Source organism: Tupaia chinensis, unplaced genomic scaffold, assembly GCF_000334495.1.
Source record: "Tupaia chinensis unplaced genomic scaffold, TupChi_1.0 Scaffold000418_1, whole genome shotgun sequence".
NCBI lineage: Eukaryota > Metazoa > Chordata > Mammalia > Scandentia > Tupaiidae > Tupaia > Tupaia belangeri.
The window spans coordinates 1,836,860-1,854,101 of NW_006159923.1; the positions used below are offsets into that span (position 1 = coordinate 1,836,860).

The following is a 17,242-nucleotide window of genomic DNA, read 5'->3' on the forward strand; positions in this document are numbered from 1 at the left end:
CCTCCAGGAAGGCAAGGTGGGAGGGGCCTGGGGGGGGGTCAAATGGGAGACACTGGGATCCCACCATCCCGGGTGCTGCGGTCACACCGGGTGCCTGCTCCCCCAGGTGAGGCCTACATTCTCCGTCTGGCTCTCGGGCCCTGCTGCCTGCCCTGCTACCCCTCCTGAGCACCCCCTTCGTCCCTGTGGTCAGTCAGCCTAGCCTGAGCCGGCTCTGGCAAGGAGGCGGGTAGTCCGTGTGTCCCACCTGGACTCCAACCAGCACCTCTACTCCACGGCACTCGCCCGGTCCCCACGCACACCTTGGAGCCCTGGCAGCAGACACTCCCGCTGGGCCTTTGGCGGCTTGTTCCTTAGGCAGGTGCCAACACCTGGGGCCTGGGAGTCTGGGGTAGTACTGCCCGATCGAAACAGAACACGAGCCACTGGTGAAGGGAAGTCAACAAGGTCACGGGAAAGTGAAAAGGTTGAGTTTGTTTTGGTGAAAAAAAAAAAATCCATGCATAGTTCTTTCAGAATATGCATTTCCCGTGGACTTTTTGAAGGCCTGTCATATGTAAACTGCAAGTTTCTAGGAGCCATATTTTTAGAAAGTAAAAAGAAACATGAAATTAATCTTAACAAATTCTTTTATCTAAATGTATCCAATGTACCTAAAATGCCGGCATTTCAACAAGTAATCGGTACTCTACTAAAAACGAGGTCTCTTGCCTTTCTCTTTCTACCGAGTCACTAAAGCCAGGGTGGATGAGAAGCACAGCACACCTCAGTCAGCATCGGGGCCAGCCACTGTCTGTGACACTGTGTGACAGTGAAGACCGAGATTTCCCCTACAACTGAGGGGAGGTCTTTGCAGGGACCCTGGAGAAGGGTCCAAACTGCAGATGAGAATTCGGATTTTAGGACAAGCGGCCTGAGTGGCAGGGCCCTGGGGACAGATACGACCTTTTGCCAGTCGCACGTGTCAGATAATGGGTATAACTCACGCCTGATTTGCATGACCACCCCTTGTGGCAACCACCGGTGAGGAACCGGAGAGTGCCACGAGGAAGTCACCAGCCTGTCACCAACAGTGTGTGGAAGCATGGGGTCGGCAGGAAGCATGGTGGCTAAGAGTACTGGACTCCCACATGGCCGACTGTGGGTCGAGTCCTGGACCTGGTGGCTTGCTTTCTCACTCTCTCTCTCTCTCTCTCTCTGTGTTTCTCTAGTTAAAATAAATAAATAAATGCATAAATTAAGTAAAATAATCCTTTAAAAAAAAGAGTGTATGGAAACACCCAGACGGGCTCCCCAAGGTACCTCCTGACCAGTGTGTACTCCCGGGCCTTCCGGCGATCTCCAAGGCCAACTCCTCTGTGGCCTCAGTTTGCCCATCTGGACTGTGGGCAACCTGCCCCCACAGCCTACCCTGCTTCCTGGACTTCCCCAACACACAATGGCCAATCGCGCCCAGCAGACTGCCTGGGTCCACGAACTCCCAGGCCCGTCATCCTCCCTAGAGCCACCCTTGAGGCCAAGCATGTGTAGCGGGAAATACATGCCAATTCAGTGTGCAAAGCTCTAGCCCAGATGCCCACTGCCCTCCCCCCAACAAGTCATGTGTTCAAAGAGCAAACAGAGCCACTCCAGGCACCATGTGTGAGTGATTCACGGGGCAGGGCCCTAGCCCCAGAGCCTATGAGCGGGTGGTGTCTGTGGGCCCCCGGCAGGCCCTCTTCTAGCCCTCCCGGAAGCTGGTCTGAGTTCGGTGCATCCCAGTCCTTAGGTCAGGGTGATGACGCCAACGTGGCCCTGGTCACTTCCTGGTTCCACAGAGGGCAGACCATGACAGGCTCAGGGCAGCGGTACCAGTGCTGCAGCCCCCTGTCCTCTCCCGCCCAGCAGGGCTGGCTTCAGTCAGGACAGGGCGCTGTCTGCATCCTGGCCCGAGAGGAAGCTGCAAGGGACAGGGGCTCTGAGCTGCTGATGGCCCCAAGGCCCTGGTGTGTGTGTGTTGGGGGAGGGGCAGGGTTGGGGCCCCTCCCTGTTCTTGGCAGGTGAACCTCACCTCCTCAGGTCCCTGAGCTTGTCCTACTTTGGTGTCCTCACCAGGCATCTGCAGGCCTGTGGGGCCCAAGTCCCAATTGCAGGACAAGGCCAGGGCTGTGCAGGCCCTGCCTGCTCCTGGGATAAAGGGATCGCTCGGTGCTGTCTCCCAACCTCTCTTGCCCTGCGGCGGGCCGGGCCCAGCACAGCCCAGCATTGTCTGTGCCGCCTGCAGCCCAGCTGGGGATGGACGCCTTCCTGTGACCCGGCCCGCCGGTGTGGCCCGCGGCCAATCCCTGCGAGGGCTCAGGCCCCAGCGCTCTGCCCCCGGGGGGAGGGGAGGCCGGGAGGCCAGGGCCTCTCCATCCGGTGTGCACATTTGGAGCTGTGAACAGGAGCTAGCTCTTGCTCTAGGACAGGGATCTATAGGCAGAGAATGAGGCCCAGGACCGGTTTCCAGCCTCCCCTCAGATTAGTCGGGTCAGGGCGAAGGGCAGTGCCAAGGTCGCCGGTGCAGGGAGAGCAGGACAGGCTACAAGCCCACTGAGGGTCAGGAAAAGGCCCTCAGAGGCCATCCTAGGGGCTGTGCTGAAGAGGCCTCTGTCTGCTCCCCAGAGGACAGCAGCCGGGGCACACACCCTAGTGTGAGATCGGCCCCGTGGAGCTCTGGGGCCCCTGGAGGGGAGGGACATGGGAAGGAAACACTAGGAGTGGCCAAGGCACAGGGATGATGTGACTGTCCCTGAGCCCCAGTGGCCTTGCCGAAACTCCTGCTTGTCCTTTCTCCACTGGCCACCAGACCTCCTGCTGTTTCTCGCACAGCAGCTCCCAGCTCTTGCTGGGCACACTCACCGCGTGCCCAGGTCTGTGGCCAGCACACTTGTGGCATGCCCAGCTCCATGGCTGGCATGCTCACCGCGTGCCCAACTCTGTGGCTGGCACACTCACCGCGTGCCCAGGTCTGTGGCCAGCACACTTGTGGCATGCCCAGCTCCATGGCTGGCATGCTCACCGCGTGCCCAGCTCTGTGGCTGGCACACAGATGCAGCTGCTCCTCTGACAGTGGTGCTCTCTGCAGCTGCCTGCTTAACTACCCGCCAGTGCAGGAGCTGGGCATGCGATGAGGGGTGCCAGATCAAGAAGCAGGGTCTTAAGGAGCACAGGGTGGGGAGCCCTGGCACGTGTGGGTGGGGAGTGGGGACGGGGACTCAGGGCTGCAAAGACAAGCCCTGAGTGCTCAGGCCTACCTGCCACCAAGAGCCTCCTGGCCACTCTCTTTCCAAAAGAGGCAAGATTCCAGGGCCCGAAAGCAGGGCCAGGAGCATGAACTGTGAGCCTGAGGAAGGCTTGGCCAGGGCTGCCCCATACCCTTCAGACTTGGCAAACAGAGGAGGGCAGGGCTGGGCCGTGTGGGTCTAGGGAAAGGTCCAGAGAAGCTGGAAGGGGTGAGGAAGAGGTTCCCTAAGTTTTTAAGAGAGGATCCTGGCTCCCCACAGCCCCTCAGCTTATGCACATCATTGGACCCCAAACGTGGTACCAGCCTGGCCACCTAGGAGCCTCCACACCATCCACACATGACCCAGTGCTCGATGGCCCAGAAGGTGGGTGCAAGATGACCATCCCACTGTCCCGGGAGAGGAGGAGAGCAGAGGCATGATGTGAGCTGGGTCAGGGCCGCCATGCCAGACCTGCACATACCTTCCACACCTCCCTGCAGGTCCACCTGCAGAGACGAGGAGATGGGCACTAGGGGAGGTGAGGGGAGGAGAGGCAGCACTGCTGTAAATACCAAGTCCTGGGTGATGGGTGGCCACACACCTGCTCCCCAGGGACTGGCCCGCCACCCAGTGTGCATTTCTGGGTGGTGGAGGGACACACCCGGGGCAGTAGTAGGGGCAGGCAGCCTTGGCCTTCCTACATGGTGATCACAGCCACCCAGGCTGTGCCAGACAGAAGGCGAGGCTCAGAGAGGGCCGGCGACTTGTTCAGGCCACAGTGCTGAGTCAGAGAGGGCCGGCGACTTGTTCAGGCCACTGTGCTGAGACAGGACAGGGCAGGCCAGGACCGGGTCAGGAGCCTGTTACAACGTGGGCACCCACCTACAGGAAGCCAAGCCCACAGAGGTGGCCCGATCCCTTGTCACCGTCCTGGAACCCTTGCAGGCCTCTTGGCTCAGGCTCTCTTGGCTGGGAAACCCCCAGGAGCCCCACCCCCACCCGCATATTCCATCTTCCTCCCTTCCCAGCCTCCTGCAGACACGAGGCTGCCTTGGGCCCCTTCTTCCCAAAAGCCACACTCTGCCTGGCCTCTGCCTTTGCCTCCACCTCTTTAGAAAGCCTTTGCCTGGTCCCATCTCCACAGACAGTCTCACAACAGGCTCTCTTGGCTGGGAAACCCCCAGGAGCCCCACCCCCACCCGCATATTCCATCTTCCTCCCTTCCCAGCCTCCTGCAGACACGAGGCTGCCTTGGGCCCCTTCTTCCCAAAAGCCACACTCTGCCTGGCCTCTGCCTTTGCCTCCACCTCTTTAGAAAGCCTTTGCCTGGTCCCATCTCCACAGACAGACTCACAACAGCCACGTGAGGGTCCCCTACCCCATTCGGAGCTAGGAATAAAGCCCAGGACAGGGGACTCACTGTGGCCCTTCTAAGAGTAACAAAAAACAGGGTCCAAGGTGTCCCTGCACAGGAGGGGCCCAAACACTGGCTTTGGAGAGCTCCACTTCCTTCTAGTCTGGGCAAGTTACTTCCCCCTCGAGACAACATGGCTGTGAGCTCACAGGGCCATGGCCGGGCACACACGGGGCTCAGGAACAGGGCTGCTAGGTGCTGGGCAGCCTGGATGACCTCTGGTCATCCCCATCAGTGACGGGGACAGAGGTAGGAAAGGGGGCCTCCTGCACTATGCGCTCCCCCCACCCCTTTGTAAACAGAGAACGAAGCTTTGGTTATAAACATATAAAATCTAAGAAAATACGACCCCCAAACATTGGTATTCTTAATTTTTTTTTTCTCTTTTTGCTCCTTAATGTCTTCTAAGTTTCTACAGTGAACGTAGCACTTGGGAAATAAGAAGAACCACAGATACATGTCTATGAAGCCAGCTCCCGCCCATAGGAAGCTGAAGGCTGGGATCCCTCATTCCCTGCGCCTGTCCCTCTTCCGCCAAACCAGACTCCTTGGAGACAAAGGGTGGGGAGGGGTGGTGCTCAATATCTGCATAACAAGTCTGATGAAGAGCCTCTGAAAGAGCCAAAGGACCCTCAGTGCCAGGGTCCAGTCTCAGGAAGCCCAGACCTTCTGATCTGAAGGCCAGAAGTACTGATGCCAGTGCTTGGAGAGAGGGACCACCGAGGTCCACTGGGCTCCAGAGGCCCGGGCTAGAGAAGCAGTCTCCCCTGAGGGGCACACACAAGTGGTCTCAAAATGCCCCAGCACTGATGTGTCTTCTGCCAGCACCCCCCAACTGCCCATCCTGAAGAAGGCAGAAGCCGGGGCTGGTGTGAGCAGGACCCTCTGCTCTCCCAGGCGCTGGCTTCCTGTCTGCCTGCGAGGTGAGTAATGTCCGCTCCCCGCCCCCACGCATCCCTTCTGGAGGCCAGGCCTCACATTTTCCGCTCAGGAAGGGGCAGAGTAAGAAGCCTAAGGGAGCACATCAAGGGGACATGGAGAGAGCGGCCATGACTGCCAGGCCGGACCCTAAGCCCAGGCAAAGACTCGGCTGCAGGAAGCCCCCAGCTCACCTGCAGCCTGCATGCACTCGTTCACTTTCTCTTTCAGGACGAGATCTCCCCATGTCCAGATCCCCTGCCTCTCTGCCCCTTGAATAGCTGGGCCTCCAGGCATGTACCACACACTCAGCTTTTCGGGTGGGCCAGAACCACACCTAGGCCTCTACGTGGCCTCAGATGTAGAGCAGCAGCATCTGCCAGCACGTGCCCCCATGGCCAGCCTCTCATTCACTTTTTTTTTAGGAGAGGTTTTTGCTATAGGGCATGTGCGCTCGCCAGAAAGAGACAGAGAGACAGAAAGCGAGAAATCACCCCCCAAGGGTGATGGCCACGCCGCAATCCCTTCTCCATTCTCCTCTCGGGATCTTGGGCACGCCCACACACGCGCCCGGCATGAGTTTAAGCCTTCGGGTCTGGGACCCAAACGGCGGTTGACTACATGGGAATCCAGCAACATAGCCATTACACTAACTGCTGGTCCCTCTCATTGAGTTTTCATCCGCTCACTTGTTCCTTCAACAAACACTCCCCCAGTGCGTGTGCAAAGCCAGGCCCTGAGCTCAGTGCTGGGGTCCTGGCTCTCAGGGTGCTGGTAGTACAAGGGGGAGACAGACATTGAACAGACCGTCCCACAGACGGGGCGTAATTCCGCACTGATGTGCTGTTCAGCTCTAAGGCCACGCCAGACCACAGTGTCTCTGGACAAAGTCTCAAGGGTGGGATTGTCCCAGGTACCTTCTCTCCACATGCATAGCCAGCTGTGGGACAGAGTGTTTCTCTAAGAACCTGTCTGGAACCTCAGAGGGCACTGCCCTGGAGTATTTGGGGTGCTCACAAGCCACCCTTGTGCTCAGCAAACCCACCAATAGGTATCAATCTGCCTTGCTTCTTGAAATTGCTTCTGGGTGGCATCGCAGGCTGGCGGGGGTGGGATATGCCACCCGCACAGTCGGGGAGTCCCAGCACTTTTCTAGCTAAGGAAAGAGACCCAAGGTGGCTCAGCTGGAGTATCAAAGTACCCAACTTTCCCATAAAGGGGTGGGCCTGTGCCTCCCCCGGATGGTACCACGGGGGTAGGTCTCAATGAATATAAACATTCAGTCATCCTTTCAGGCAACGACCTCCAGCAAGTCCCTAGCTAGAGTGGCCAGGCAGGAAATTAGAGTCCCAGGGGCCAAACAGAGGCCAAGGCTGGCACAGGACCCACCTTTCAGGGTTCACGTGGGGCCTCACACACCCATTTTTCTGACTTGTTGGGTCTGTGGAGGGGCAGAGGGCCCGAGGCCACACGCTCAGCCCACTTGGGAGTTGGTGGGGCGAGGGGTGGCAAGGAGTGGAGACAGACCAGGGGGTGGGTGTGGTGGGCAGGGTTCCTCTGAGCCAGCTGCTTAGCCTGTCCCCACCCCAGTCCTTCACTAACAACGGGGACCAGGAGATCCTAAAGCCCTTGACAGTCTCCCGTGACTCACTCCTGGGAGTGGATCTTGGACTGTTTGTGCACATAAGGTACTTCGGAGAGGGACGCGGGCTATGTCCTGCTGGGGGGTGGACAAGGACTCTAGGCCATGCCCAGCCAAAAGCCTTTTGAGAACCCACTGCTCTGGACAGACAGAGCAGTCACCAAAAGATCTGAGGGACCAGAAGGCAGCAGGGACCAGACTAGCCGTCTGGGCTTCCTTAAAGCCCATGGCCCCTACATTGGGTCCATGGTGGCCTCAGGCCAGCACATGGGTCCGCAGCCTCCACCCACAGCTTCTGATGAGTTAGTTGGTGGTACCACAGTCAACACCATCCTCCCTGTCCCCAGCTCTGGCTACCCACCCTGATAAACACACTTGTCCCTTCAATAGGCCAGCCGGCCTCAGCCCTGTGTCCATGGCCAGGCAGGGCCCTACAGGGTGTGTAACTCCCCTTGGCCAGTCTCTGCACTGAGCTCCTGTGACCAAGCCACTGAGACCTCTGGTCCCTTGGTCTCTCAGCCCTGTCTTCGTGACCAGCCAACTTCCAGGTACTCAGGCAACAGAAGCCAAGCCCAGTGGCCCCACAGAGACCACCTTCTGTTGCCTGATCTTGAAGGCCCCAAATCTCTCATTCTCCCCAGGAGATGTCCCCCACAATGATCATGCTCCCAAAGGTGGTTGTGAGGAATAAAACACAAGACTTTTTGGAAATGAGTAGGGAGAACGTGGCCGCCATTCAGTCTTAGAACATTGGGTTTTTTTAAAAAGCGGTCTCAGGATGGCATTTCCAAAGGCCCTCATTGAGTGCTGGTGGCACATGGCCTTGATCAGTTCAGAGGAGGTGGACTGCGGCCGGGCAGGCCTGGCCCCGGAGGCCCCAGAGCACCGCCGTGGGAACGCAGGGGGAGGCAGTCCTAGTCTGGGAAGCTCGCAGCACGAGGGGTCGTGCTAACCTCACGAGGCGCTGAGGCACAAAAGCCTCTTCGTTCCCAGCAGCCTGGCACCCCACTCCTCGCATAAGCACTTCCAGGGCTCCCCAGCCCCTGGCCCAGACACTCCGGCTGCCTCCGGGCTGGGTCTCCTCCCAGACAAAGCCGGATTCAGGCCTGAGAAGGCAGGCGGGAGGCAGGCGGAGGCAGGCGCTCTGGTTCTGCCATGGAGACGAACTTTGACCCAAACTGCAAGGCTCCTACCCGTATTTACTCTTTAAGGCCAACCCGTTTCACAGAGTTAACATACACCCCTTTTTAACCCTGTGCCTCCCTTACACATTCCAGGCCCCAACCTTCGACCCCTCCTTGGCTGGTCCCCCAGCCTCAAGCACCTCCTTCCTAGAAATCAAAGCACACAGGACGTTTTGACCACAGGTGCCACCCGATGCCCACAGTTCTGTGCAGCAGAGGCAGATGCCGCAGCCCAGAGCTCTGGGGCTCCCCCTGGGAGCTCTGCCATCTGACTTCTAACCTCCAGAAAGAGGCCTCTGCTTCCAAGGGAGGCCAGGGGCGGGGAAGAGTCTGGATGTCTTCCAGCCACGTCTCGTCCCATGGGTTGGTGGTACACGTGTGGACGGATCCATTGCCTGGTCACCACCAGGTGACCTAGCCCTGCCACCTTACGTCTGAGCCACAGAAATGCACCTCTTGTTTTCTCTGTGGGGCAGCTGGACTGCTCTGGGTCAGACACACCATTCACCTTCCCAGACCCAGACCGTGAGAACTTTGAAACTGCAGCCACGAGCCCAGGAGCATCAGCGCCGGCAAGCAGACACGCCGCTGCCCCAGGCTGCCCGACCGTGGGCTTCACCCATTCATCTTGGGGGGACCACTTGCTCTCCCTGGACAGCGCTAGGGACAGTGGGGCCCACAAAGATACCGAGGACAGCAGGGGTGACTGTAAGCCTGGCCCAAACCACCCCCAGAGGCCTTGCCCAGATTTCACCACTGAGGGGTCTCCCCACGCCTCTCATCCCAGGACACCCAGGCCCGTGTGGGCCCAGGACCGCCCCCACCGTGGCTCCAAGGGCACTCACCATCCTCTTGGCTGTGGAGGTTCTGTGGGCTCCGCATCCTCCCGTCCTGGCTGGGACTCAGGCTGGAGGCCAGGTGTGGGTCAGCTGACATCCATGTGGAGTCGTTCATATCAAAGTCTTCGCTGCTCACAGAGGTCTCATCCTGAGCGGAGACAGAGAAGGCGGGTGTTCAACAGGGGCGGGCTCTCATTAGGCCCAGGCAGCCCACGGGTCCTGACAATCTGTAAGTGCCCCAGAGGCCACAGAAGGGCCAGGCAGCGCTCCCCCAGCCCCCGTGGAAGTGGCCTGGGCTCTGGTTCCTGTCGGAAGCTGGGGATGAGCCCGCGCTGTCTGTAATTGAAGACAATTACGAGGTCTCGCATCCTGTAGGGCGGATTGCAGGGCCTGGCTCTTACCCTTGTGAGCCAAGGTTGAAGCAGGCGCTGTAAAAAAGGGCCACTGCTCCGCCTGTGGCCCGGGAAGAGGGCTCCCTTGCACAGAGCCAGGCAGAGAGAAGTAGCGGGACCTGCTGGGCACAGCAGAGGCCAAGCTCACTGCTCCCCCCCACACCAGGCCGCCGCCGGCTCCCATGGAGCATGCATGGAATTCCTCTCTCCCACTCCCCCGGCCCAGGGGACATTTCTGTCTTCCTCCTTCCTAACCTTTGCTGTGCTTCAAAGATATGCTCTTGGGCGGCTTCCAGAGCTGGAAAGGCCAGCCCCAGAAGTGCAGAGAAGGAAGGGGGTGGGGCCGGCCAGGGTTCGGATCCCACCGCCAAGAGGGTTCGGCTCAAGGGCCTGGGGGGCCACCAGGGCCTTCCATACAGCCGGATGGCCCTCTGCAGAGGACCACGCCTGCCTCTTCTCTCCTGCTGCTGGCTGCAGTGAGCCCTTGGCCAGTCATCCGGGAACCCCCAGGGCGGGGCCCCTTCAATCCAGTGGGAAGGGACCCCACCTCTTTCTAGCCAGGCCTCTTTCAGGAGTAGCAAGAAACTGTGTTTGGGAGCTGGCTATAAAACGCAAGAAAGATGACCCGCAGCCCCCATACCCTGGGTTCTGGCTTCCCCCCTCTCCCCAGCAAGACAATGTACTCTATGGGCCCCCAGAAAGAACCTCGGGCAGAGCACCCCCAAGCCTCCCCTTCAGGGCCCCGCACAGACGTCTCTTTTATTGTGAGCAAACACACTTTGGTTTGAACTTTCTTCGCTGCTGTCCCCAAGGCAGGCACATCTGCTCCTCCAAGTGCTGGGAGCCGGGGATTAGCCTCGCCTCCCTCCCCCACAGCCCTGCGAGGGAGTTTCCTGGAATTTACAGCTTCTGTGCAAGAGTGTGGACCCTCTGAGGCTGGATCCAGAGACTGGGCGGGCCCACGACACTCAGGGGTCCTCATGAGACACCCCCAGGGCCCCCAAGCCCTCTCCTCTCCCCTCTCTGCACACACACAGGGGCCCTCCTGCATATATTATAAAACCTAAACGGGCCAACAGATGGCATGGCGGTCAGTCGCTAGACTCCCATGGCCAAACACATTTTGAGTACCGAACCCAGTGGTTTGAAAATCATGCTAGGCATGTGCGTGCCCAAGATTCTGGGAGGAAAATGGAGGAGAAGGGATTGGGGCATGGCCATCCTTGCTAGGGGTATGATTTCTCACTTTCCCTCTCACTGTCTCTGTCTCTCTCTCTCTGGTGAACGCACACACACTAAAAACCTCTCTGCACACACACACACACACACACACACACACACACACACACGGCCCCGGCCCTGTCCTCCGCCCAGATGCTGCCTGTGCCACAATCGCTCATCCACCCACAGCCTTAATAGTGAGAACCTCTGCTTCGCCCTTAGCGTGTTCTCACACCCGGAGGGACACACACACGTGTTCACAGGGCTCTCTGCACAAAGGGTACAGGGGACAACAGAACTCCCCTGCGGTAGCTAACCTGATACAACCAGAGAGAGAGACAGCGAAAGGAGGAGTGGGGCAGGGAGGTCCCTAGGAGGCTAGCACGAGGCCAGGGGGGCAAGTGGCTCTCCACCTTCCCAGGCAGCCCTCCCATATGTGCTCTGGGAACCGGGAACACAGCTTCTTCCCGAGTCCCTTGCTCCTTCCTGGCTGCCCAGGGAATGCCCTGGTCAGAATATGACCCAAAGTCACGGCTGAGGTCGGAAGACACTTGGCACTGCCGAAACACAACTTGAAAGACCGGGTACTCTTTCTAACAGCTGGAAGCACCGTCACCCCCAGACTCCCCGGCCGTACATTCAGCAACATGTATTAAACATCTACTATGGGTGAGCACTTTTCTAAGGCTGGGAAGTCCTGCCGTGAACAAAACAGAGTCCTGGCCTTCCTGGCACCCACCCAGCCGGGGAGGGAATGGTCAATACACAGAAAAACATACCACCTCAGTGGTCGTGAGGGCCACAAAGTAGACGAAGGGGGCAGAGTAACCTGCAGGGCTGCGTTTGCCAGAGGTTGGGGCTATCCGAGCAGAGGGCAAGGCAGGAACTGTGTGGGGGTCTGCATGCGAGGGCTCTAGGCACGGACACCCACAAGGGGTCACGGTACTGACTTCGAGATGGAGCAAGGCCGCTGCGGCGGGGTCCGGGGAGGCACATGAGAGTGGCTCCCAAGTGGCACAGAACTCTGGCAGAGCTGTGCCTGCCATGGTCAGCTGAAAGGCTCAGGGAGCACTCCACTGACACGGCGCTCAGCAGGGGCAGGGACAGTCACAGTGTCTAGAGCAGCATCGAAGCACCCGCACTCTGGCCTCACTCAGCCCAGTCTGAAACAGTAACAGAAGCCAGAGTGCACCGAGTGCCAAGTGCACCCCTTGGCTTGTCTCTTTTCCCCCGGTCGCGGGCCCACCAGGTAGGTACAGTTACTAGCCCCATTCTACAGATAAGGAAACCGAGGCTCTAGGAGGCTAAGGCACCTGCCCAAGGTCACAAGCTAATGAGTGGCAGAGTCAGATCAGCAATCGCAGAAGCCCAGAGCCGGCCTCCTTCCTGCCTTTAAGCCTCTGTGGGAGGTATTGTCCTCTCCCCTGGAATGCCCACCCTACCGCTGTGCCCCATAGCCCCAACTCCAAACGCACACCCTCGGTCTCCGTCAGCTCCAGCTCATTCATTCCCCAGAGTTCCTCTTCTTAAATCACCTTCCACCAGCCCCAGAGGGTGGGCATGTACCCCTGAGCTGTAGTGTCCCTGAGTTGTTGGTCTCTGCTCTTAGGCCTTGCCTAGAGTGAGGACCAGGTTGGATGTTCTCTGAGACTTGTTGAATTGACGGGGTTGCCTGGCATGATGTTGGCGTTTAATGAGGACGCTGCATTAATGTGACAATTAAGGACTCTGGTCCCATGGCGCACAGTTCTTGAATGGAGGCCATATGAAAACCTGGACCCTGGCTGCTGGGCTGGCAGTGGCACGCTGCCTTGCAAAGTCTCTCTCCTAGGCTGCCAGCCACCCACAGCCGAGGCTTCTTTGCTCAGACACTTAACCATCTACCAAATACCCCGCCCCCCTGCCCTGACAGGCAGCACTGGGAGGAGGTGACTATGTTTTACACTGACACCCAAACCACCTGATAATGAGAAGCATCGTGTCTGCACCCACGGGGCTTCAGGACAAGGGTTTTTATGAGGTTTTGTCGTCAAGGCCCCATAGGCAGGCCCCCGTGTCAGGCCTATCTCCAGATCTGGTAACTGTCCCATGGATGCCTGGCACAGCCCAGGACCTCAGAGCCAGTGGCAGAGCTGGGGCCGGAACCCAGGCAGTCTGTGCCCAGAGCTATATCACAGAGCTCAAAGGACCAGATTCTCTAGACGAGCCCCAAAGGGAACTCATGGATGATGAAGCTACATTTACACCTAGACACACACACACACTCTCTCTCTTCAATGAACTGACACACATTTATTGAACATCTGCTAGATGCTGTGTTGGCTAGGGACCAATGACTAAGGTAGGTTCCTTCCCTCAGGCCTTTAGCTCCAGGGACCAGCGAAATGTACCTGCTTGTGCGTGCCAAAGGGGAGAACGGGGCACTGTGGGGTCCCCTGCCCAGTGACCTAATGATGATTGCTCTCTCCTCAGGGACCCAGAAACAGCTTCTCCCAGTGAGATTTCCCATAGCCCCCAGGGTTATGCCACACAAACCCCAGTTTTATGAGAAGTGGTTCTATCTAAGATTTTGACACCCTGGCTTCTGTAGCAATTTTCTTAAAGTGAGAAATCAAGTCTATTAAGCTTAACTTTAATGGAAAAAAAAAAAAGTTTCGGTCAGATGTGCACACTTTCAACATGGCTGATCTGGAAAAGCAGCTTTTCCGAGCTCCCTCTGCAACCCGCCTAAAGCAGTAAAGCCCTCAGCCCTCACCCCGGTAGAGAGGCGGACTAGAACTCCAGTCACCCACTACACTCCAGCCACGGCTGTAGAAGCAGGCTAATTACCCTGGCAATTACTAGCACACACAGTCAGAACCCATCAACTGAATACACCCAAGTCCCAAGGGACCTGCAGAAGGCAGCATGTGCAGGTTGGAGTGCTGAGGCCTGCGGCCTGCACAGGGACCCAGGGTGTTCCCCTGCTGCCCACAGGTCACAAGCTAGGTGCCACTTTCATTTTCCTTCTGGAATCGCAAGAGAATTTGGGCTACTAATCTCTCCTAGTCTTTCTGTTAACAAACTTCAATAAAACTTTCATTACAAAATACAACAGTGGGGAGGTGACGTGGTGGTTGAAGTGCTGGACTCCCCCATGACCGACCACTGTTCGAGTCCTGGATCTGGCAGCTTGCTTTCTCATTTTCCCTCTCTCTGTCTCTTTCTGGTCAAATTTAAAAATAAAATAATAATAATAATAATAAATAAAATTAAATAATTATTTAAGGAAGAAAAGAAAATACAACAGTGAGTATAATCCGTCGCTTCTGGTCCCCTGTCTCTGGACCTCATGTGATCAACCAGCCAGCTGCCCACGCTTCCTCCAGCCTCTGCCCTCAGACACCCTGAAGCCTGAGACCTTACCCACCTGGCAGTAAAAGTCCATCATTTATTTGGCACAAAGGGCCTCACCCATTGTGAGTTACAGGGTGACAGGGCCAGCTGCCCTTCTGAAAAAGGAACTCAAGAGTTGGGTGGCAAGCAGGGAACACCAATCAGCCCCTGGGACACACCCCAACCTGGGAGCCCTGCCTCGGGGCAGAGGCAGAGGAGCTGAGCAAACCCTCCTTGCTCTTATCTTTAGTCCAAAATTCACGGGCAGGTTCAATTTCTCTCCACCCAGCTTCTGAGGCCCTTCCTCCTCTGCAGGCAACTAGCACCAACCCCTGCCCAGCCCAGGAGGAGGAGAAAACGGGAGAGCAGAAGGAAAATGGTGGAAATGGGCTGCTCTCCATGGCGTGTAACCAGGGGCAGGTGCTATCAGTAACCTGATTATTTTACAACTGGGGTCAATTTCTCTGGAACTGGGTTCCTGGTGCCTCTGAAGTCGAGCCATTTGCATCCTCCAGGACCCAGGATCCTGGGGCGTGCCTCACAAAGTATTTTCCAGGCCTTTCCTCGGAGCTGTAACTCTATCTCTACCACTTGCTTGAGAAAGAAAAGGAGGAGGATTTGCTGAGAATTTAGTGCGATTGTAAGCCATAAGCTCTGACCAGGATCCCTGGGTGTGTGTTATGGGGCGGGCGGGGAAGGCGGGGATGTGCAGGGGAGGGGGGGGAAGGCGGGGATGTGCAGGGGATGGATGTTTCTGGGCCAGGCAGGAAACAGACCTCCTCTGCACAGCCCCCAGGTTTGTGGGGTCAAATCTCCTGTTGGGAGAACACCAGGCTCAGGCAGAGGCTCCAGCACCAGCTCCAGCCCTGGCAGGCCAGCACCCAGATGCAGAAAGTGGAGCAGCTCTGGGCTCACTGGTGAACACCTCCTTCAGAGCACCTGAGGGCCCCTTCTAGGCTCTGGAAATCCTTCAGGACGAGGCGATTCCCCCCTTGTCTCCATGTCAGCGAGCATTACACACACAGCCTTCTGAGCATGCCAAGGAGGTACTGAACCGCATTTGACCCCAACTTAACCACTTCAGTTCATCAGATGGCTTATTAATGGCACATGAGAAACCTCCAGGATCTAAAGCAACAAGGGTTCAAATCCCTGTTGGGAAGGGGCTGCTCAGATTGAAATATGAGGGTGGTCTGGGTCACAGCTCCTGGGGGCTGTGGGGAGGTTCCAGGAGGTTGCTTCATGCAACACCCCAGGCCTACCTGGCCACCAGGGAGTGAAGCCAGCCTTGAGGGGACACTCCCTGCACAATTCCACTCCTTCCTGCTAAAGGCCTCCTCTGCTCAGTAGCCTCACAAGCACAAGCCCTTCTGGGAAATGTGAGGCGGGAGGGCTGAGACACAGCCAATCACCTAGCACACTTTAGGTATTCTCTCTCTCCCTACCCCCTCCCTCCCTCCCTCCCTCCCTCTCTCTCTCACTCTCTCTCATGCACGCGCGCGCGCGCGCACACACACACACACACACACACACTCTCACACACAGTGCTTGTCAGAAATGTACATATACATGTGGATGCTGTTGTCCTTGCCGTAATGGACGCCTGGATGCAGGGAGTGGACATTTTCGACACCTTCCCACTAGTGTATCGAGTGTAAAATGGGCTTTTGTTCCTAAGCAAAGGCAACTGGCTGTTTTCCCAGCATTCCTCACCACGAGGGCCTCACTGATACCCCCCAGCCCCTGCCATCAACGGGGGTTTCTTTAAAAGGAAGGCAAGAGATGATCTTCAGCAGACAGGCTTCTTCCAGCCAGAAGGAGGGCTGGAGGGGCGCCACCCTGAGCTAATCCCCTGCAGGACAGTCCTTCCAAGAAAAGGACCCAGAAAAGACAAAAAAGTTCTTGAGCAACTCAGGGGCAGTCCGGTTCCACATCGCCCCAGGGTAGCCAAGGCCACAGGAGAAGTTCCCCAAAGTCGCCTTCCCAGCTGGGAGGAAGGCCCTGGGGTAAGTGCTCAGTTCCTACTGTTTGGCAGGAAGGTGCTGAATGGGGTGGTGTCACTCAGCCATTGGGGCAGTGGGTGTCAAAGGTGGTGTTGTCTTAAAAACCCCACTTTATGAAACAAGCCCAGGAGCCTTATATTATTCAAGGACACATTTCGGACCTGATGGCCTTCCAACCGAGGGGTAATTTACTACTTGGGGGCTAAACTACCACTGGGCCCCAGCCATAAATAGGCCTTCCCCTCCCCACCCCCACTCACTGCTCCCAAAGCTGGGGTGTTTCAGGGTCAAGACAAGGGATCTGGACTCATCACACAGATGGCTCCCTCCAAGAGAGTAGGGGAGCTCCCAAACACCTCCCCCTACACTCCCCCCTAGGTGTGTGTGTGTGGGGGGGGCAGGCTGGGGTTTCCAGCTGATTCTGGGATAAGTAGGGCTTTATCTCAAGGGAGAATCTATTTCAAGCCACAATCCTTCTCAGAAAGAGGAGGAAATCACAGAGTCCAAACACCGTTTCAGGTGAAATCAGGAGGTTATTCATCTCCCCTCAGAGCAGACAGAAAGAAAAATCAATGTTTTGGGGGTGGGGGGAGGTTCCATTTGAATTAATGGTTTTGTGGCTTCTCCATTGATCCGCGCCTCTTCACACTTTCTTCTTGTGCTTTTGTGCTCTTGGGAAGGGGGAGGGAAAAGGGGATGGAGAGGGGGGTGGGCCTCCCGAATAGGAAAAGGACGGTCTAACCTTAACCTTTCCCCAGGAATAATGCTAATTAGCGAGGCTTAATGAGACCTTTCCCCGGGAAGCGCGGCCGGGTAGGGACTGCTGGCAGGGGCGACCGGACTCCAGCAAGCACAGCTCCGGGTGGGAGTAGGGTCACTTTTGAGCCCGAGCGGCTGGAATAAAAATGCGGATTGCAGCGTCCACCCCCTCTCCGCCAAAGTGTCCAGCCCTTGAGGAACTAGGTGGAGGGCGGAGAGTAGCGGGCGGAGGTGTAAATCCAACTTAACC

General features: G+C 57.3%; 1 protein-coding gene across 1 annotated transcript in view; it reads right to left on the reverse strand.

Moving 5' to 3' along the window:
• Window positions 1-17,242, reverse strand: part of NOL4L (nucleolar protein 4 like) — a 102,897-nt gene that overhangs the window by 21,085 nt on the left and 64,570 nt on the right. Inside the window, exon 5 of the mRNA XM_006154744.3 lies at window positions 9,249-9,390. Within this exon, the coding sequence (XP_006154806.1) occupies window positions 9,249-9,390 (142 nt within the window). The remainder of the gene's footprint in view (window positions 1-9,248; window positions 9,391-17,242) is intronic.